This window comes from Leptopilina heterotoma, unplaced genomic scaffold (assembly GCF_015476425.1).
Source record: "Leptopilina heterotoma isolate Lh14 unplaced genomic scaffold, ASM1547642v1 Lhet_569, whole genome shotgun sequence".
Lineage (NCBI taxonomy): Eukaryota > Metazoa > Arthropoda > Insecta > Hymenoptera > Figitidae > Leptopilina > Leptopilina heterotoma.
The window spans coordinates 163,041-186,274 of NW_025111126.1; the positions used below are offsets into that span (position 1 = coordinate 163,041).

At 37.3% G+C, this 23,234-nt stretch overlaps 1 protein-coding gene across 1 annotated transcript; it reads left to right on the top strand.

Moving 5' to 3' along the window:
* Positions 1–12,989: 12,989 nt before the first annotated feature.
* LOC122508756 (leucine-rich repeat extensin-like protein 1) lies at positions 12,990–13,352 on the top strand. The gene has a single exon (XM_043622278.1). It carries the CDS (start codon positions 12,990–12,992, stop codon positions 13,350–13,352), a length of 363 nt encoding a protein of 120 aa, XP_043478213.1.
* Positions 13,353–23,234: the final 9,882 nt, after the last annotated feature.

Sequence of the window (23,234 nt, forward strand, 5' to 3'; positions counted from 1 at the left end):
AAATTCTTTGAAGGATTTTAATTATTGGCCAATTTTTTTCAAAGAATTAAATGATTTTAATTTCATTAATTTTAAATTAAAAATATTAAAAAAGAAAATTATTTAAAAAATTTGGAAACAAAAAAGTAACACAACGATTATTAATATAGATTTTAATGTAAAATATGAACAGTTCAAGGGCAAAAGTTAAAGATCTAGGACAGGGACTGAATCTAGGAAATTCAGATTTTGGATTCACCTATTACTCGATAACTGTTTCTTTTTTGTATAATTACCATTTACTCTTTCTTGTGCGGCATTATCCTCAGGAGCAACTGCAGAATCAACTAAATGATCAATTGCAGAATCAACTACAGGGTTAACTGCAGGATCAACTGCTAGATTAACTGCAGGAGCGACTGCTGAATCAACTGCAGGATGTATTGCAGGAACATAATTGTTGACGCTCACTTCTTCGTTATTTTCCTCTGCATTGAGGTCAATGACGTTGTCCCCTACTAATTGTTCTGGATCTGGAAAAAGTAAATTGTTTATTTCATAAAAATTGCAAAATTATTAAGGCGAATGAATATTCCATAAAATTTATTTGTTAGAATATTTATTAGACATAATTTTATAAAATAGAAAATTTATGCAGCTGATTTAAATAATGTCGATTTCTTACATTTAAAACTTCTAATTCATTTAGATTCTGCAGAGTGCTACTTTTACTAAATTAGAATTCGATCAGATAACATTTTCTTTATATAATAAATATGAATTTTCTTTTTAATAAAATCCTGTCTAATAAATATTCTAGCAAATTTATTCTTAAAGCATATTCATGCGCCCTAAAATTATTATACTCTGTTCAAAGAGAGAATGCCCTTGGCAAAGGACGATTTTTCGTCTAGATCGCGCAGAATGTTGTAAAAGTGAAAGAGTTGGTGTGGTTTTCAATATAGAAACGCCTTTTTCGATAAAAAATTATATTTGAGCCGTGGTCTTAGCCTACCCTTAAAATGTTGACATTAGGTAAATTTTTTCTTCAATTTCACATTTATGAGGGTTACCATAAACCTGAGTTGAAAGGGTAATACAAAATTAGATAAATTTTAATAATGTATTTTTAAAAATTTTTAACAAATTATTCAGAATCTACAATATCTCACGATTTCAATGATATGTTATTTTCTTCGAAAAAGTGAAATTTAAACATTGATATAAATGTTTAGGAACTATAAACTTCTAAATCACAGACAAACGATATACTGTTTAAATCGTATTAACATAATAATATTTTTTTTGTCTTTTTTAAATTAAATTTTACAGAATAAAAACGAGAAGTGTGAATTCAGTTGCAAGAAAATAAGAAATAATAAAAAATACGTGCTTACAGATCACTTATTTCTTCATATACCGATGCTAAAGGCACATTTTGCGTAGCAACTGTGTTCAGCAGTTCTGTCCTTAGGAATGATATCCTTTCTATATTTAAATTAGGATTATGTCCATGTGCCTGCAACGGTTACAAAAGTTCGATCCGGGTTAATTTTCCCTGTTCCATTACACTTTAGCTGCCTTTTAACCCCTTCGCAGTCAAGACTAAAATCTCATAAGTGGGCTCAAAATGTCGACAACTTTTTAGAAAACTAAAATTTGCGCAAACGAACATACTATTGTACTTGAAGTCGCTGATTACGAATCCGATATGAGATTTTGAAAATTCAGAATAGCGGATCCAATATGGCGGACATGAAAATGAAAAATCGACTGAATTCACTTGAAAATTGTTACTCAGGGGTTTTCGAGGTCGCTGATTAGGAATCCAACATCATATTTTAAAAATTCAAAATGATGGATCCAATATGGCGGACACCATTTTTTAAAATTCATCAGATTCACTTGAAACTTTTTACTCGGGGGTTTTCAGGGTCGCTAATTACCAATCCGTTTTCAGATTTTGAAAATTCATATTAGTGGATCCAATATGGCGAATGAAGTTTTCTAAAATTTATCATTTTTATTTGAAACTCGTTACTAGAGGGATTTCGATGATTACGAAAAACTTTTAAAACGATTATAAATACAAAATTTTCCTTCGCAGTCATTTGTAAATATACTACTTTACTTACGACCCCAGAGTTTACCACGTGGAGGTATGCGGTCGGATTTTACACTTTTTTATTTATTTTGTCTTTTTAATATTTTTTTTGTTTGTTCTTATATTGGATCCGCCATTTTCAAAACCGATATTACATTTTTAATCTACTACATCAATAAATCCCAAGTAACAACTTTTAAGTAAATCTGATAAATTTTTCAAAATGGCGCCAGCCATATTCGAACCGCCACATTGTATTTTAAAAATCTGATGCTAGATTCGTAATCAGCGACCCCGAAAACCGTCGAGTGACGAGCTTTAAATGAACCAGACGAGTTTTTAAAAATGTCGTCCGCTACAGTACCGTCCGAAATTGTCAGTCCACCCATTTTTAAAGGAATGAAAAAAAATTTTTAACATAAAATTCATGAAAACTAAAATTTTTTTTGGGTTATATATAGAAACACGATAAAATTCTGAAAAGAATAAGACCTCACGGAAGTCATTTGGCCAAAATTTGTAGAAGATATTCTTAAAAATCGTCATTTTCAATGTTTTGCAAAAATTTGAATAACTTTTAAAGTAATGAACGCTTTTTAATAATCTTAGGCTTATTTTAAAGGTCATTTTCTACGGAATAAGAATTACTTAAAGGCATTTACCTGTAATTTTTTACTTGGAATAAGCATGACGTCAAAGTTGGACAAAAAAATAGGAAAAATTTGAAATAATATTATTAAAAGAAAAATAATTTTTGAAATTCAAACATATTTTTTTATTAAATTTTCTTGAAAAATCTACACCATATCATGTTTTATATATGTTCTAGAATAGTTTTTAGTACAAAAAATTTATTTCAAATTTTTCCAATTTTTTTGTCCAACTTTGACGTTATGCTTATTCCAAATAAAAAATTACAGGTTAATGCCTATAAGTAATTCTTATTTCGTAGAAAATGACCTTTAAAATAAGCCTAAGATTATTAAAAAGCGTTCATTATTTTAGAAGTTATTCAAATTTTTGTAAAACATTGAAAATGACGATTTTTAAGAATATCTTCTACAAATTTTGGCCAAATGACTTCTATGAGGTCTTATTCTTTTCAAAATTTTATCGTCTTTTAAAATATAAACCAAAAAAATTTTGAGTTATCATAAATTTTATGTTAAAAATTTTTTTTCATTCCTTCAAAAATGGATGGACTGACAATTTTGGCCGGTACTGTATATTGGATCCGCCATTTTGAATTTTTAAAATCGGAAATCGGATTCGTAATCAGCGACCCTGAAAACCCCCGAGTAACGAGTTTTTATTTATTTATTTAAGTAGAAAAAGGTAATGTGCCCTTTCGTACAAAGTACTCTTAATACTAATTTTATTGCACTAAGCAAAATTACTAAATATTATAAAAAATGAAACATAAATAGCTGAACTTAAAATAGTGAACTACATATCTCTAAAAACAAGTTGACGCAAAAGTGTGTGAAATCTCGTAGAGTTACGATCAAAAAAATTAATATCATTATAAACATCATTTGCTTTTCTACAAAGCCTGGTCATCAAAGAATGATTTCCATAATTTGTTCTATGAAATGGAACAGAGAATAAAGAAAAATACCTAGAAGGTCTTAATGGCACACGTAAATAAATTAGTGATAGTTTTAAATGAATCGGACGAGTTTTTAAAAATGTCGTCCGCTATATTGGATCCGCCATTTTGAATTTTTAAAATCTGAAATAGGATTTATTATCAGCGACCTGAAAACCCCCTAGTAACAAGTTTCAAGTGAATCCGATTAATTTTTTAAAATGTCCGCCATATTGGATCCGACATTTTGAATTTTCAAAATCTGATATATTTGTAATCAGCGACCCCGAAAACTCCTGAGTAACAAGTTTCAAGTGAATCCGATGAATTTTTGAAAATGTCCGCCATATTGGATCCGACATTTTGAATTTTCAAAATCTGATATCGGATTCGTAATCAGCGACCCCGAAAACTCCTGAGTAACAAGTTTCAAGTGAATCCGATGAATTTTTAAAAATATCGTCCGCTATATTGGATCCGCCATTTTTAATTTTTAAAATCTGAAACGGATTTGTAATCAGCAACCCCGAAAACCCCCGAGTATGAATTTGTGGGTTAAAACGGCATTTCAAATACCTGTAAATAACCAAAAAGACATTAAAATTATTTTACCTAAAACTTATTTACTGCTATAAACAGTATTTTACTCAGGGGTCGTCCATATACCACGTGGACAGTTTAGGGGGGAGGGGGGGTTCGCCAAAAATCCACGATTTTCCACGAGGGGGGAGGGGGGTCAATACAAATGTCCACGTGGACACAAAAGTTTAATTTTATATCTTTTTTTTTCTTTATATTCAACTTTATTATTAGATTATTATTAGATTGTGATCAGACAATATTTGTTATCCGAAATTTATTTAACTGTCAAAAAAACGCCAAATTCTTTTTTAATTTATATTACAAAATCATTATCGTAAATGCACAAATATGAATATATGCAAATTTGACAATTAGGAATACAAAGCAACCTCTACAAACTCTTACAAATTCTAAAAAAAATAATTTCTATTATTGTTTATGTGAAGGCTCATAGCTATTGGATTTTCGAAAATTTTTAGATTTGTTACAGAAGAGATTAAGTATTTCTACTAATATAATAATTGAAGATATATTGCTGCCAAAGTCCTCTCTATAATATTAAAAATGGTATTTACCTATTTAATAATATTTTAAGATAATTTAATCTTTATTGAATTTTAAAGAAGTTTGTTATAAAAAAATTTAAAGAATTTTTTAATTGTATTTCTTATTAAATATCTTTTTATTATTCACTATTTTAAAATAAAAAACCCGATTGTCCACGTGGACAATCAGGGGGGGAGGGAGGGGTTCGTCAAAAATCCACGATTGTCCACGAGGGGGGGGTCAAAAAGTGTCTAAAAAGTGTCCACGTGGTATATGGACGACCCCTCACACAACTCCATTTTTTCCGTTTTATTTTTTAAATAATGATGTTCATGAAAGATAAATTGGCCACGACCTTCTGCACCCTTTTCTTGTCTATAAAATAAAAAACAATTTAAATAGATACTTAATTCAAAAGGAATTTTAAATTTTTATAAAATTCAATTATTTTTTAAACATTTAGTTATTATAAAAATTATTATTATTATTAAAATCGAAATCGTATGAAGAATTTTATCATTTATAAAAATAATTGAATTCTTGCAACGAATTTCAGTAAATTTTTTTAAATTATCGAAATCAGGTGAGAATTTTTTTATATATAAAAATAATTTTTTGCAAAAAATTTTAAAATTATTTTTAAGAAGAATATTTATTAATAATTATTTAATAATTGTTTTACTTTAACTATTAGCGAATTTAAATTTTTAATTAGTTCAAATTTTGAAAAAAGTAGCTTTAAATTTCACAAATTTAAAAGAAGGATCCAAATAGTAACTAATTGCAAAAAAGTATTAAATAGTAGGTTTTAGTATATTAGTGCAAAGTCGGGAATGGGGACCACGGATTTTCGACAGTTTATATAAATGTAAAAAAATGTCCTGACTTTAATTTATCAATAAATTACACTTTTTATACATAACACAGGCACACAAAAAAATAAAAAAGTCAAAACCCAGAGGTCACACCCCCCTATCCCCATGTTTTTGGGGTCGCTGAAACCGAATAAGACCATGAAAATTTTTTTTCATCGGCCATTTTCCCGCTACCACCCCCTTACACCTGCTCCCGGGGGTTGGAATTTCAGTTTAAAAAAAAGTGGAGTAGGGTGTCTATTCCTATGTTTTTTGGGTCGCTAAAACCAAAAAAGACTACCAAAAACAAATTCTTCCCTCCCTTAATCCCCTACAACCCCCTTAACACCCGAAAGGTGGGGGGTCGAAATTCGAATTTTCACGAAAAGTCGATTACGGTGTCTAAACCTACGTTTTTTGGGTCGCCGAAACCAAAAAAGACTACCAAAATCAAATCCTTTCCACCCTCAACATCCTACAACCCCCTGCAATAATTTTTGATAATTAATATTTAATTTTCAATCTCCCAAAAATCGGTTCGTTTTATTTGAAAAAAATTATTACAGGGGGTTGTAGGGGATCGGGGTGAAAAGGATTTGATTTAGGGAATCTTTTTTGGTTTCAGCGACCCAAAAAACGTAGGTTTAGACATCGTAATCGACTTTTCGTGAAAATTCGAATTTCGACCACCCACCTTTCGGGTGTTAAGGGGGTTAATGGAGGGAACAATTTGTTTTTGGTAGTCTTTTTTGGTTTTAGCGACCCAAAAAACATAGGAATAGACACCCTACTCCACTTTTTTTAAAACTGAAATTCCAACCCCCGGGAGCAGGTGTAAGGGGGTGGTAGCGGGAAAATGGCCGATGAAAAAAAAATTTCATGGTCATATTCGGTTTCAGCGACCCCAAAAACATGGGGAAAGGGGGGTGTAACCTCTGGGTTTTGACTTTTTCATTTTTTTTGTGTGCCTGTGTAATTATAAATTTTTAATTTTTTTTTAAGAAATAACATTTTTTTTAATGTATTATTAAAGTTGAACTTTTAAAAATTTTGAATCTGAAATTATTCTCAAAATAATTTATAGAAAATAATTGTTTCGATATGTTTTTAAAAATTAAATTATTTAAAATAAATTCATTTGCAATTCTGTAAAGACTAATTATTATTGTTAGAAAAAGATTGTTGCATGTTAAAAAAAAACTTGGCAACGCTGCCTAATAAATATTTTAATTTTACTTGCTGGCAAGACTTGCTACCTCGCAGCGAGACCTTGCTACGAGACACCCGATACCTTGATAAGGCCGGCCTTGTCAGCAACGATGTTTTAGATCGGAATTTCGTTCTGTTTAAGGGAAGTGTTTCGCATAGCGACTAAATCTAAAAAAAGGGAATTAAATGTTTTGTCTTGTTTTGCAATTGCATTATAGCAACTAAATAAGTTGGTGTTTTACGACCACAATGCCAGAACGATACAATATTTGTTACCGTTTCTTGAAATGGTAAAACTAAGTTTACAAAACGAACGTGCCTAAAGGAAAAGTCAAAAGAAAAATATATAGAATCAAAGAACTCATTGTGAGTGCACGTGCGTTTGGACGGCAACACACAGACGAGCACTCGGCTGCAGTGTGCAGGTACCAGCACTCTCACAGGTCTCCCTCCGCTACGAGACTCACACGACTAAACGAAGCCTAGTGTTAATGCACTAACACATGCACACCTTTGCCAGCCTCTACTCAATGTTTCTTTACCCAACAGAACCTTCCCTTCCCCTCCGGGCCCAAAATATTGGCTTGCAGCATCACAACAAACGCACGTGCGTTTGACAGGAATAAGACGGGATAATTAATGCATCACCCGTGCTTAGTTTAAACAAATTTAAATATTAATGGATATTACTCCAAATGTATTCAAATAAATAAGAAATATTAATTCCTTTTTCAAAAACATTAACCACCATAACAAGGTGAGTTATAATTATGTCTTCTATGACAACACGATAATAAATTATTAATAATAATAATTATTAAAATATTCATCGAATATTATTATTCACAAAAAGGATCAAATTCATTTTGTTTCCGTTCTCACGGAGCTGCCGTGAGAATTAAAAAGATCAGCAGAAATGCAATGTCCAATGGGCCGCGAATCTTCCCCTACTCCTAATTTTTTACACCTCTTATCACTAGAATTATCCCACTTTGGTTCGAAGCAAGGACTAGAGGCTAGTCAAAATCCCAAAACTAACGCAGTACAACTTCTCGCTTCTCTCAAGCAACATCTCTCCTGGCTCTGGCTTGGCAAGTGTTGCGAGAAACAATAACGCCGCGACTTAGCCCGTCCGCGAGTCGGACCCCCGCGTAAAACTTGTTAAGTACAACGCGAAAGGCGGACGATAAATAAAATTTAAATTCTTCTAACCGACGGAGTCCTGTGAGGATTGTGCTGGGAGAAAATCAGATTTAGCTAATAAAATTAATTAAATCGGATATCGTTTTTTAACCGGCCAGCCCGTGTGTGTAACACCTGCGCCGTCCCGGTACAACGGCCCACAAATAAGTTGTGTTTACAAAAAATTCCTAAAAGCAATTGTTACGCGACAAAAAAAATAATTTTAAACCGGCTGGAACTCGAATTTAAATAAAATAAAATTTTTATTGCGTTAAAAATCCGAGTTCTCAACTTCGAAAATAAAGACAATAGTTGTGTGTGACAACGAAGATCTGTTCTCCGCCCGACGGCAACTTCACCTGTATCGCCGCTGTCGTCGGTAGTAGTAAGTACTCCTGTATCGTTCAACCAATTCACTTTTATTTGAATAAACAAACTCCTCTTAACTAAAGCATTCTTCTCTATTTACCTCTCTAAGACTCATCTCTCTATATTCACACAATTAACACTTTATCAAGCAGAGCGTTTCTTTTAAAAGTGGAAAAACGGACCTACAATTCAAACAAATTCCCAAGGGAATTTGGCAGCTTGGTGCCTCCCCAAATTCAGAAATAAAAAGGGCCATCTCAAAAGCCCAAATTAAATATTTATTCTGGTTTGTAACAAGCTGATGGTGGCAGCGGTGAGATCTATCCACACGTTACCGCCCTGCTTCGTTACCTGGTAACACTTGTTACTAGTGGCACCATTTCAAATTCTAGAACAGTTTAAAATAAAGATTTTAGAAATTTTTACCACCGTAACTTTTGCGTTACTAGCATTCTTTTTCCTACTATTTTCAGTGGCAGAACTTATTTCAATTGCTTGTCAATTATTTAGTTTCACTTCAATTGCGACTTTGTATTCGAGCTAGTACGCGAGAAAAGGGTAATTCTTTGATTAGTAATAATCGCTAAGAACTGGTAATTTGGAAGAAAACAGGACTATAAAGTTTCACAGGAAAATTGTCTCAACAGATTTCGAATTTGGCTCTCCGACGATGTCTCTAAACGATGCCTAACAAGCCGCGGCTGCGCGGAAACCGTTCTAAGAAACGAGCCCGAAAAGAAAATCACTCTCCAAAAGTTACAAAAGAAAATACTTCTCTAACATTTTCAGAATCGGAAATTTTTAAGAAACCTTCTGCACCCATTAAAAAGGAGCAAAAGGAACTCTTAAATGATTGGAAAGAGTTTTCCAATTTTTTTGAACACCTTCTAAATAAGGCTGAGGCCGAAATCAATAAAAACAATAAGCGTCGTGAAATCGAAAGGCGGGTAAGAGTGGCTTTGAAAGAACGAGAATCGAAGGAATAACTGTATCAATTCTCTCTTGTGCTATGTTTAATTTCGAAAACTTTAATGACCCGAATACAATTGTATACACCTCAGATCTTCTAAAAGATGAAGCAGTGATTCTTTTAATAGACCCGTCTTATGAACATAATTACATTTGCCAAACGGCTTTGAGCCCAGATTGCCCCATACTAAATTACCCAACAGGGGGTTGCTTTGACAGCATTCATAAAGACGTTTTGGGCGTGGTATATATTCTGATCGAGGATCGGGAAGTGTGTTTCCATGTGATCGACTCTTCCTATTCTTACGCCTGGTCTTACATCTTAGGAATTATTGGACGAAGAACCAGTGTCGAGCGGGGTTACTGATACCCCCCCCCCCTGAAAAAAACTTTACTATTTTTTCCCCTCAATGACTATTCCCGAAAATTTCTATTGCTTTGGTAGTACCCTTGCTACTTCGGAAATTTTACAAGGCGAAATAGTTACCGTCTCCATAGATTTTGGTTATAAACATAACTACATCTGTGAAACTGCCCTAAAACCACACTCCCCTATCCTAGGTCATCCAAGTGCAGACTACGTCAATAATACCTACGTGGATATTCTTGGATTCGTATATCTCCAGATTGAAAACCAAACGGTGTGCTTTCAGGTCGTAGATTCTTTCTATTCCCATACCTGGCCAGTGGCCCCCGCAATACTTGGGCGACTGAGTTGCATCGAGTTGGCTATCCTCTAATTGTCCCGTATAAATCTTGACATTTAATATTTCAAGGGGAAGACAAAATTTATAATAGTGTTTTAAATGCATATTTGTTGAGATTAGTAAAAAAAATTAGTCCTAACGACTAGCAAAACAGAATCGCCGGTTGTGGGTACAAGGCCGCATGATTGGAAACCTTCTGGTCGAATCCTAGAGAATTCTAACCGGAATTCGGAAATAAGGAAATTTATTTTCTTCTTTCCCTTATACTAGGAAGCGCCGTTGGGACAACCGATCGTCCCGCCTAGGAGAGCTCCCGTGCCGAATCTGTAATTTAACGCACTATTGGGATTTTTTTTGAAGTTAAAATGTCACTTGGAAATGTCCTCTAACCCAGGAAAATCAAAAAAAGGAAAACGCGCCGGAAAACGACACATATTGACCGAACTAAGAACAAATAGGGCACCAGAATCGGAAATTTATTACCGCCTCACCAAGCCCGTGATAAAATTAGGACCTACTTGTAAGGTTGCACCCAATGTCAGACAACCAGAACCTGTCCAGCCAACTCTAGTACAACCACGAATCCCCATTATTGAAATCGACTTGGATGTCGAAGTGGCACTAGCACAGCGACACATAGCATACGCCCAAGAAAATCATATTAGAATAGTCCCCGCACCGCGACAAAATACAACACAACCTGACGACGACTCAGACACCACCTTAGAATATGATAGTGATGTCATGATTATTAATTAACCTCCATCGAATGTGTTATCAAAGGCAAATACCAGACATTGTCCCCCCTCCCGATCTATCTACTCCCAAGGCAACCATAATTTATTCCCCCACCCCCGGAGTGATTCCTATTACCGATGAGATGAGAGAAAACATTCGAAACAGAATCCGGGAACGAAGACGAAATCACCCTTATGCAAACCAACGTTTAGACTAAGTCGAATAAATGTCTGACTTTTACTACCTTGTAGAATATAGCCTCAAATTTCCCATATCTGATCCCGAATTATTAAGTCAGGCGGAATTAAAATCTATCCCTCTTGCGTTCATAACATCCGCTTACATTGTTTCTATAATTCCAAAAAATAAGCTTAAAATCCAAAGAATAGAAACTGTCAAGGTCAACTTTCCTCCACGATAATTCATGTTTCCTCGCAAAAGCATTATAGTTACTGGATTTTCCCAGGACCAGTGGTCGGAATTAGCAGAAGGAATAAATCTAATCGGTGAAAGATACGAATGTCTTATGAAACAAAATTCGGAACTAGTTAAACGATCAGCTGATCTGGAAAAACAAGCATATTTTCTCAACACCTCCCTGGCCAATCTTTTACAAGCTACTTTCGCACAATCCCTGTTAGTTTCAAGTGTCGAAAAACAGGGACGTCAGCTAAAATATACCATGGATTTTTTGACTAAAAAACTAGACGAACTAAAAATCGAGTAAGAAAGGGGTAATGACACCCGAGTGGAAAAATATTTTTTTCAACAATTCCAAAGAAAACATTCATAAGATTAGGACCCTCTTAATGTTTTACTCCCGAGAAAGCACGAATTTAGCGAGAGCCAATCTCCACCTGCAATTGGAAATAGAATGTCTGGAAGAAAAATTTAACCACATACACGTCTTAATTACACAAGAACAAGACAAATCTATTTCGCTTACTGAATCCTTGAGCGAAGTGGAAAAATTATTAAAGGACCTAAAACTATAAAAAATGCCCCTGTCTCAATCGAATTCATCCCCATACTCAGCACCTATCGAAAGAATAACTAAAGGTGAAAATTGTAGGCTTTGCATAAAGTTTCGAGCCCTTAATGACAAACACCCAGAAGTTCAAAAGGAACTCGAATAAAAAATCACAGCTTTAATCATAAAAAGGGTTATGCAGAATCGAAAACAGAATTAGAAAAAGGGGAACAAGTATATAAACTTGAACACAGCCAACCTTGCGCCAAGCTGCAGGAATTTTCCGCGGTGGCGACGCCCACAGTCTCAAGTAACAATTTCCTCCCCTAGAACTAATTTTATTTCTAATTCTACACATTTCTCTCTGCCTATCTCTTTACTCAACATTAACAGCACACATCATGTCGGATCACGGCGAATCTAATCCGGACGATATACAGGATAGGAACAACGAACGACGTCCGGGTGGAGGTCCACCCGGAAATGCCGCCCTAAATGGGACTATGAACCCTGCGGGTGCGGACGCAAGTTCAGCCATTGACCGGTTTACGTTACGCACAAGCGCATGTGACATACCGGTATTTGACGGAAAAACCCCCCCTTTACGAGATTTCGTGCAAGCCGTAAAACGAGCCGGAATTTTTATCACCGACGTAGCGGAACCCGAATATATCCGAGCAGTCCTTAGTAGGCTAGATGGCCCGGCTCATGCTAGCTGCAAACATAAAGACTTTAACTCACTAACCGAGTTATTAAAACATTTAAAAAAAAGATTTGCGCAGACAAAGAAATACCAGTGGTATTTCAAACACATAGTGACCATAAAACAAAAACAAACCGAAACTGCGCATGACTACCATGACAGACTCCAAGACTTGATTAGTGGGGCTAGACATGCCCTGTAACCGAAAAATGATAAAATGTTCCGGGAAGTAACAAACGATGATAGGGAAATCAGGCGGAGAGAATGCGATATTATCCTCCAACCGATTAGAGAATGCGCGCTCGACGCCTTTGTTAAGGGATTACCCACCGAAATATCAAAATTCGTGGATGCCCGTAATCAGGGGGGAAAAGAAGGCCTGATCCAGAACGAGAATCTGCGTCCCATGCCCCTTCCTCTTCTAATCGTCGGTCCTCAGATGTACTCCATCTTACTCCGGAACAATTGTGTCAGTTCTACAGGTCAATGATGCCTCAATACCCACCCCCATTTCCATACCCTTCTCCACTCCCGATAAATATTCCACCTCATAATCCCTCGTACTACCCTAATCCAACATTCCAACAACCAATTTCACAGCCAATACCACAACCAAATCAACAATCAATTCAAACACCTGGACAATATCCCAGACAAAATCAAGGGTATCACTCTGGTGCGACACCGCCACGGGCTGTCTCTCCGGCACCCCAGGGAAATTTAAACTATCAACCGGCTCGTCGTCAAGACGCGACAGCGAGCCCGACTCCCCAGCGTCCGAGGAATGTACATTTCGCAGAGAACACTGTTGGTTCTCTACAACAGGAGCAGCGGCCCAGGACTCCCCAGTAGTTCTACTACAGGCCCCAGAATTCAAGCATGACAAGGTTCAATTTCTTGTAGACCCAGGGTCAGATTCGAATCTTGTTAAACTGTGTGTTTTGAATCCTGAACTCACACTTGTCAAGGACAAGTGTATTGAGATTTCTGGGATAACAAATCACGTGGTAACAACACTGGGAACGGTTAACTTAACTATTTCCAGTAACCCTGTGGAATTCCATGTGGTTCGAGATAGCTTTACTATTTCCACACATGGAATACTCGGAAGACCATACTTACGGAAAGAACAGGCGCAAATTTCCTTTAGGCACAATACCTTGGTAACAGTGTCTAACCCAGTGACCCCTATCCCCTTTGTTGATAAGGAATCACTGGAAGCCAGGAAAGCCCTGAGGTCTGAAATTAAACCTTTCACGCGAATTCTGCGTATCCAATCCCGAACACGAACTCCTGTGGTCATCGATGTCATGACCTCTGACCTTAAACAGGGATATCTTCCTCGAATAGAGACTCCCACTGGACTCTACCTAGGTGAAGCCATTGTCACAAATAAAAATGGCATCTGTCATGCAATGGCAATTAATACCACCGAGGAAGATATTGATGTACGCATCCCTCCCCAAGAACTAATTCCTTTCGATTTTTGTAAATTCCCGGGGGAGGAACCAACGGATTCAGAGATTGACACTCCTCCCCGGACAATGCCCGACTTATGCAGATAGAGTTATAAAGGTAAAAAATGCTCTGTTTTTGAACCACCTAGCTCCTGACGAGCGTAAAATCGTTTCTAAGTGGGCAGAGGACTACGCAGATATATTTCACCTAAATGGGGAATTGTTAACCTGCACTAACCTTATACAACATAGAATTCCGACAGTAGACAATAAAGTTATACACAAAAAACACCCCGTTCGAAGCATTAGATCAAATTGATATTCAGTTAAAGAAACAATTCGATAGCGGTATCATCGGGCATTCTAACTCCCCTTATAATGCACCCCTTTTAATAGTACCGAAAAAGATTGATGCATCGGGCGAAAAGAAATGGCGAGTCGTAGTAGACTATAGGGCTCTAAACGACAGTATTATAGGTGACGCGTTTCCGCTTCCGAGTATAAATTACGTATTTGACCGACTTCGGAAAGGCACGGTACTTTACAGTGTTCGATTTAGAGAGCGGTTTCCACCAGGTGGAAACTCACCCCGAGGACAGACACAAAACTGCCTTCTCCTCGCGAAACGGACATTTCGAATATAAGCGAGTGCCTATGGGAATAAAAAACGCACCCCCTACTTTCCAAAGGTTGCTCAATAGTGTCCTAAACACGATGCAAGATTCCGAAGCATTTGTATACTTGGACGATAATATTGTCTATTCAGTTACCCTAGAAGAACACGATAGAAGGGCGCGACAGCTATTCAATAGACTAAGAGAAGCTAATTTAAAACTTCAACCCGACAAGTGCGAATTCCTAAAGACTGAAGTAGCATACCTGGGACATATTATTAGTGAAGACGGGGTAAAACCAAACCCTAACAAAATAATCGCGATCAAAAACTTTCCCCCACCAAAAACACCAAGAGACATTAAAAGTTTTCTCGGCCTCTCGGGATATTACAGGCGCTTTATAAAAGACTACGCAAAACATGCAAATCCTCTCACAGAATTGTTAAAAAAGGACACAGCGTGGAAATGGGAAAAACCACAAAAAGATAGTTTTTCTAGATTGAGACGATTTCTGTGTAAGGAACCAGGCCTCCAATATCCAGACTTTAACGCGACTTTCAAACTAACCTGTGATGCCTCAGAGTATGCGATAGGTGCAATTCTAACTCAAGAAAAGGACAACATCGATTTGCCTGTCGCGTACTATTCCAAAATTTTGAATGCCAATGAACAAAAGTACCCGAAGGCAGAGAAAGAGTGTCTCGGCATTTTATATGCCATGGAACATTTCCGACCCTATCTCTATGGACGAGATTTTATCTTGGCTTGCGATTTTGAACCAGTTCACTGGATGACTTATATTGAGAATCCTGGAGCCCGAATTCAAAGATGGAGAATTCGTATGCAGAATTATCAATATAAGTTTGAATGCAAACCTGGAAAAATTAATAGGATTGTCGAAGCACTGTCCAACAATCCTGTTAATCATTCAGGTGAGTCCAAAGCTGGTTCGGATTCCAACTGATCAGATCTACCCTCCCCTGATCAGGATAACCCAGGCGCTACATCGAAAGTGTCGAAACAATTAAGTGATGCGAGCCCTAGTCCTAAAGCCTATCGAGCCCTACCCATTAATCGTTCCTCCACTAGCAAAGAACAAGAAAGTGCGCGAGTGAACCCTAATGATCCAAAGGTCAAGAAAAAGTTACTTCAAGGGCCCACCCAATCACTAGAGCGGACCGGAAGCCTAAAAGAAGGGTTAAAGTCCAAAGGATCAAAATCAGTAATTCCTGCAAAAACCGGAACAAAGCAGAAAATTGCTGACCCCACCCTCAGAAGGAAACTAGCAGCGAAGGGAGGATATCCTGGACAGCCGTCCAAAAGTCGAGGACAACAACGGCAAATAACTATTTTAAAAAGACCTAGCAACCTGGATGTCGGACCCGGCCCACCTAAATTAGATCCCAAGAAGCAGCTACGTAAGGCCGAACCGAAACCTAAGTTTGAGCTCAGGGGCAGAGGAAGACCAGCAGGTAGCACGAACTCAGTGAAACCTACAGGAGACGAAACCTTCCGTCCCACTCAAAAATTAAAAATAAATGCAGCAGACGAGAGCTGCATCGCCAAACGCCTGCGCCCACGCAAGGGTGCTATTTCTGTAGACCCTAACGACACCAACTCTTCATCACCGTCCGCTACTGAGGCAACTTCGGAGAAAGAACCAGAAAAAGAAATCAGGGAACTGTCAGAAGAAGATTCTGATCCCCCTGTTTTCCGGAAAACCTACAGTGCCTTTCCCCATCTTCCACCTCAGCTCTCCCTTTCTCAACCCTCCACTTCCAAAGACGAAACCCTGGACGCATACACAGACGTCTACGTTGATGGAGCATGCTGCGAAAATGGCGGATCCAGTCCAAGAGCCGGAGTCGGCGTTTGGTTTGGTAAAAATCACCCCCTTAACGTTTCGCAACGTTATAAAGGCAAACAAACTAACAACGCCTCAGAAATCGAAGCAGCAACTATTGCTGCCAAACAAGCAATAAAGGCAGGAATCCGAAAATTAAGGATCAACACTGACTCCAAATACCTAGTGCAGAGCGTCCAAGAATGGGTACCCAGATGGAAGCAGAATGACTGGAAGACCACGGAAAACAAACCTGTAAAGAATCGAAAAGTTTATGAAAAGTTGATTAGGGCTCTGAAACCTTTGGATGTAGTCTGGAAACATGTTCCCGGCCATGAAGGAATCCTCGGAAACGAAAAGGCTGATCAACTGGCAAGAGAAGGAACTTTTAAGGATCCTGAACCTGATTCATCATCGTCTTCTGAGTCAGAATCAGAAGAACTACCTCCCGACCAAGTAATCATCGAAGGTCAACGAAGAATCAGCAACAGCAGCAGTGAATCAAGTGATCAGGAGGACCAACCCAAGGATGATCCTATAACCGAAACTCAACATCTTATCCAGGGAGTGAATGAATCCATTAATAAATTCAACTCATTCACAGGCGCAGGAGCAGGTGTCTCTAATCTCACGAACAACACCCTATTCTGGGATTATGAAGGATTGGATCACACTTCCAGAAGACAGTGTGTCTCCGATGGTGAGGACGATCAAGAGCATCTGGACTACTTAAGGACCCAGGATCCTGTTGATGAATATGACGATGGACTTTCAAGAAGAGTAAAGGAATTTCTGGATAAATACAACCAGAGCCGAGCTAAGGATCAATCCGGGAGAAAATCCGACGATCCTCTCGAATATCGACCAGCCGCTGACACCCCTGCCCATTCCCAGGAAACTCCATTGGCCACCTGCCTGCCAGGACCCAAAAGAAAGAGCATCGTTAGATTCAAGGAAATGCCAGAAGTCTTCGAACTTGCGAAGGATGAACAATCAAAGGCATCAAACCTATCACTCTCAGGAACTCCAACAGCCCGTTTTGCATAATCTACCCCATTCACCCGATTTAAGGGTAACAGCCGCGCTCTAAAAGAAACTTTGATTGATAGAAAAACAAACTCGAAACCAAGAAGAATTCACGAAATAAATAACGAGGAGCCATCGACCAATCTATTCTCGAGCAGTTCCTTTTTAGACATTAAAGAACCCTATATTGATCCTCCCTCTCTGCAATCAAGCAGTGATAAGGACGACGAAACCGGAAGTGAAAACGATAGTGACTGTGTTCCCCAAAAATATACACCACCAAATGACAAATCATTTGAAATCATTTAAAATCAATGGACTGAACCTTTGACTTACAAACGTGACAATTACGCACACTTTATTTCTGAGGATTGTGAACCCACCTCCCCAATCTCCAAATATAATCCTACTATGTCTTCTCCCGATCATATCTACAGAAGATAGACGGAATGTTTCAAGTCGACCGGATATGCCTACAGGAAGTGACCAGTACCAGATCACCCCTTTCCAATCCAGCAGCGGGATGTACTTTGAGTACATCGGGGAAGTCAGGAGATCAGTTAGCAACTGGAGAATTGCTGTCTTCTTGGATGTTGGAAGGCAGTGCCGATTCTTCGACGACCTGATGCAGCGCCTGAGGAAGCTAGGAGCGCAGTGCGGACCTGAAGAAGAATGGTGTCTAGAATTAATGGAATCATACCAATGGGAAGACAGGTGGGAGATGGCCTCTGAACTTCAGTCACAGTTCCGAGTCCAAATCGAGGAACTAGAAAATACTAAAACGACCTCACCTAGAAAGTTGACCTCTCAGTTGCGAGCAAGGCGAACAGTTCCCTTACTAGGGTTCCTAGGGAAAATCGCAGGACCAATTATTGGCGTGATGACGTATGACGATGGAGAGAAGTATAACGCAGCCATTCAAAACTTGAACGACGCCCATGCAAATCTATCGCACCTCATTGGAAAACAGACCCATGTTGTCAGATCACAGCTTGACTCGTTACATAGCCAAGTGCAGCGACACGATTCCTTGTTGCATCATCTACAGGAGCAACTTCAGACGCTAATTACCAAGGGTCTCACAATGTCAAAGGTTGAGATAGAAAGGAGAAACCTGACTTACGCAATAGCAAGAGCCCTGAGACTGGGACTCGATCACAGCATCCAGGCTACATCCACCATGCTAGGTGCAGTTCATGAAGCTAGAAAAGGAAACCTACACCCAGACCTACACCCAGATCCTCTGCAAAAATCACCAACTTAAGGTCCTCATCGATATTCCTCTCCTAGAAAAATATTATTATCAGGCCTTTAAGCTCCACTCACTCCCCACCACTCAAGAGATACTCGAAAAGGGCACCGGAAGAGCATATATAAAATCGAAATATGACTACCTGATTATAGACGAGGATCAACGAACATACCTTTTGTTAAAAGAGCAAGATTGGAACCAGTGCAAATCGACAACGTCATTCCATGCATGCCTGCAAGGTGCCCCTATCTATGATTTCCAACAACGAGCGTCCTGCGAAGCTTCACTGTTAATCAAACCAACTATGAAAGCTCTCAGGCTTTGTGAAGTAAGAGTCACCAGCAAACAGGACTCTTATTGGAAACCACTAAATACCATTGGTTGTTGGATGTATTCCTTTGCAGTTCCAGAGACAGCAACGGTAGTTTGTCTTTATTAAGTAATGCCGGTATCATAAAACTGGGACCTGGATGCTCCCTAAAAACCAAGGACACTATTGTACCAGCCACGACTTCCCAGGCTGGAGAGTCTGAATTTATTTTTGAATCAGAACTACATCTGAATTTAACTATGCTATCACCATTGTTGGTGAAATACGGTCACTTATTGAAAGGGTCAGCGCTTGACCCCAGCTCCGAAATTGAACCTAACCTCTCTATTTTCGAGGCTAACTCTAAAACATTAGATGATCTGGAACAACAGTTACAGGAATTGTCTCTTCAACGTCACCTGAAAGGAGAGCATCAAATTTTAGTATACGGATCATATGGAGGGTTGATTCTGCTGTTCATAATCTTCATGTTGTATGCCTGTCGTGCTCCTTTTAAATACGGATTGAGAAACCTCACTCGCGCATTCTTCACCAAAGCAAAGAGTGAGAGTTTTGAGTTGCCAACATCAACACAAAAAAGGCCCAACCCCGCAGTCCGCCAACAAGAAAACCCCAAACCACTGTACAAGGAAATTAATTCACCCTCAACTGGACCGATTACCACCCAAGAGAAGACAACAGTGGACATTAAACCAAGTACCACCCAAGGGGAGAAAAAGCTTGCAACATTCGAAGAGTCTCAGCAACGGAAGATCAGGTGACTAATTGAAGGATTAGAACCCTGGACCTTTCAATCTCCAACCGAAGATAACGCCGAGAGAAAAAGAAAAATTTTACGACCACCGGACGTTTTCAACACCAAAGGAACGTCATTCAAAAGAGACAACCCGGTAGATCAACAGAAGAAGGTTAGTGCTCACACGAACCGTAACTGACGATTAGAGTCACGGCTATTTAAATACTATTTAAAAAAAAAAGAGCAACAATATTCTTATAATAATATGATAAATGTTATTCCATTTCATTAAAAAAAAAGGACGAACAAAGTCTTCTAAAAATATAAATTTATATCTGCATATGTAAAAAAAAATTTTTCTTTTAACACAATAATTTTTGCATTTTATCAAACTAATATTTACTTAATGAATTTTATTATTAGCTAATAATTAATAATCTATAAGTGTAAGGTATCCGTTAAAAAAAAAATTTTTGGGCCGCCCTCAAAATCGCCAAACTTCCTTCCTACCATGTAGTCAACGATGGCGAACGCTTGTGTAATACTAAGGCACAAGCGTTCGCCCATGAGCTATGGGAGTTTTGGGTCAGCACATGACCGATGGCGACTCTCACAATGGCTGTTAACTTTCTCATTTTGGCGTAGCTAAGTGTACTACTTCAATGTTCTAAAGGCAAAAGAGAAAAGAAATAACCAGAATTCGAATAAGTATATAATTTATGGAATTATGAATCCACGGGTAAATTGAAACGACAGGGGTTAAGAAAATGGCTACTGTTTTATTGAAAATATAAAGGAAAGAAAATATAATTTAAAAAAAGATTTTTTTTTTGATAATAGAATGGAAGCTCTCTCGCCATATGCATCCACTTTTAACTAATGAAACATATAATAGTAATAATATATAATATGGTACGCATTATTAGGATTGCGAGTGACGAAGCGTTTCGCTGAAACTATGAAGCTTTCATTTCAAGGCTTCCATGTTTCATAAGCGAAGGTTTCATGAAACTTTACGACCCTACATACTATCCACTCAAGCTATTGGGGAATTCTTCCTCCCAACTTCTCCCTGTCTCTTCCTCCTCTTCCTCCCAATTTGTTTCTTCCTCTTCATCCTCCCAATTTGTTTCTTCCTCCTCTTCCTCCCAACTTGTCTCTTCCTCCTCTTTCTCATAATTTATTTGGGTGATCGCCAGAGGACGAGGATCCGGGAATGTGTGCCAAGCACTTTTGTTATCCACATCTAGCCTCTGAAAATTTAGTAATAATTAATTATTTCTCCTAAGGTCATATTAAAATCACATATAAAACACATGGGTATGAATTCCGTACTAACCAGTTGCCACCAGCCTCTTATACGGGGTTGGTTCATCCCCAACCAATCATGACACTGGAGGAAACTAATTTTTAGCCCCTTGCGCAATGGTTGCACTCCCACGTGCCGGGGTTTCTCGGGAAGATCCTTCAGTAAGCTAAAAGGGGAGAAGAAAATTACATTAAAAAAAAGAGGATAAGAAGTAGAACACTACATCAATCACATTGCATTCTAAATTCACATACCAAATTTCTGGAACCCCCTCCTTGGGAAACTCCCCTACTACCATTTTGAGCCCGGGCAAATAGGTGCTTACCCTCACGGGATTGCGGAAGCTTTTCTAAAAAAAGGGGGGAAATAATATATTTTTGTGCGTATAAAATATATTATTTATATCGAATAAGGAAAATATAAATTAACCCTTACTGGAGCCCAGAAGCCTCGTCTAATGTATATTTGGTCATCTTCGTCCCAAAAGTATTCTTGGAACCACGACTGAGCTGGGTGATGTTTCTCTCGCCCCCGGGCAAGATCTTTATCAAAACTCCAAAATGAGTCCTCATCCTCTCGAGTAAAAGCAGGAGCCCAAGTTCCAAAATTGACAAGAAGACTGAAGAGAAAAGGGGAATATGTTTGAAAATATAAGATTATTATATAGCAGGCTTCGCACGTTTCTACTAATGCTACCAAAAACTACTTTTCTGAACAAAAGTCAAATTTTAATTTTATTTCATTAACTCTGTGATAATGGGATTATTTTCAAAATTTGCAATCTTCAAAAGTCAATTTTCGAAAATTGTAATAAAATATCTGATAAAATTTAGTTAATTTCAATTAAATTTTGCAGAATTAATTGTTTGGAATCTTTATTGTATATTTCCCTGGCTCTACGGACATGCGGTCTCACTGCGTTAACAAATAAAGAAACAATAATTGACTCTGTTTTAACTCGAGTAACGAAACAGCAGACAATTTTGAATCTCCGGAGCCTTACGCGTATAAAAAAAAACAACGACAAATGTAAAAATATGTTACAGATTTCTTGAAACTAATGTTACTGATCGTTAATATTATAGAATATGCCAAAATATTAGAGATTACTTGGGAATATTAAAGAATATCAGTGAATACTGAGAATATTGAATATGCTAGAAAACATGGGAATACCCATAGAATACGTGTAAATATCTACCGAGTGCACGAGGGATATCGAAGTTGTTCACCCCTCGTTTAAAGTCATAAAGGTTTCATTGTTAAATTCTTCCAAGCATGGGTGTTAATAATTCTACAAATCAAGTTAAAATATTATATTAGTAGAGCATTTCTTAAATATTCCTCGAACATCTTAATACATGCCATAAAAAAAAGAGGGGGATTCTAAGTAGTCTTTATATCTTCAATTTCATATTTATAAATTCGAAAATTCATAGCAATACTATTTAGTTCATTAATTAATTAAACCCGCTGTCAAAATTACGTCAATCGCCATTCTCTTAAAACCCTAGGTTGGTTGAGACAGATTTTTGAAAATATAAACATTATTTTATAAAAATTTTATTTTAGTTTACTCTAGTAACAATTTGAACTTAAATAGATTTTTTTGAAATAAGTATTCGATTATTATCAACTGTTCCTCCGTATAGTAGGTATTCAAAAAAAAAATGTGTGAGCAAAATTGTTCTGAGAGAAACTCTTGTTCAAAGCTCTAATTAAAGTCTAAAAAAAAAGGAATTTTTTTTTCTCCACAAAAAAAACGAAACAAACAAACTCCAATTATAATATTATTAGTAATATTAGTTTAACACTTAAAGTATATAAGAAAACATTTTGCCTAAACTGTAAAATTGGATTTTCCTACAACTAAAAGCATAAGGATGTCGATAACTCCGAGTCTTCAACTCGGAGCGATCGATCCCTTACTGTTTTATAATAATCGAAAGATAGAGTAATAAGGTCATTATCAATTTCATTATTGTTTTGGGGAATCAAACAATCCTTCTTAAAATGGATTATTCCTGGTAATTTTCGAAGGAATTCTTTAGCAATCTTCAAATCCATTTCTTTACATTATTCAATTTTGCGAAGTTTAGCTATTTGTAAATTCTTTAATTGAATATGTATTAGAATATAAAATTTCAAATAATATATAAAAACCCG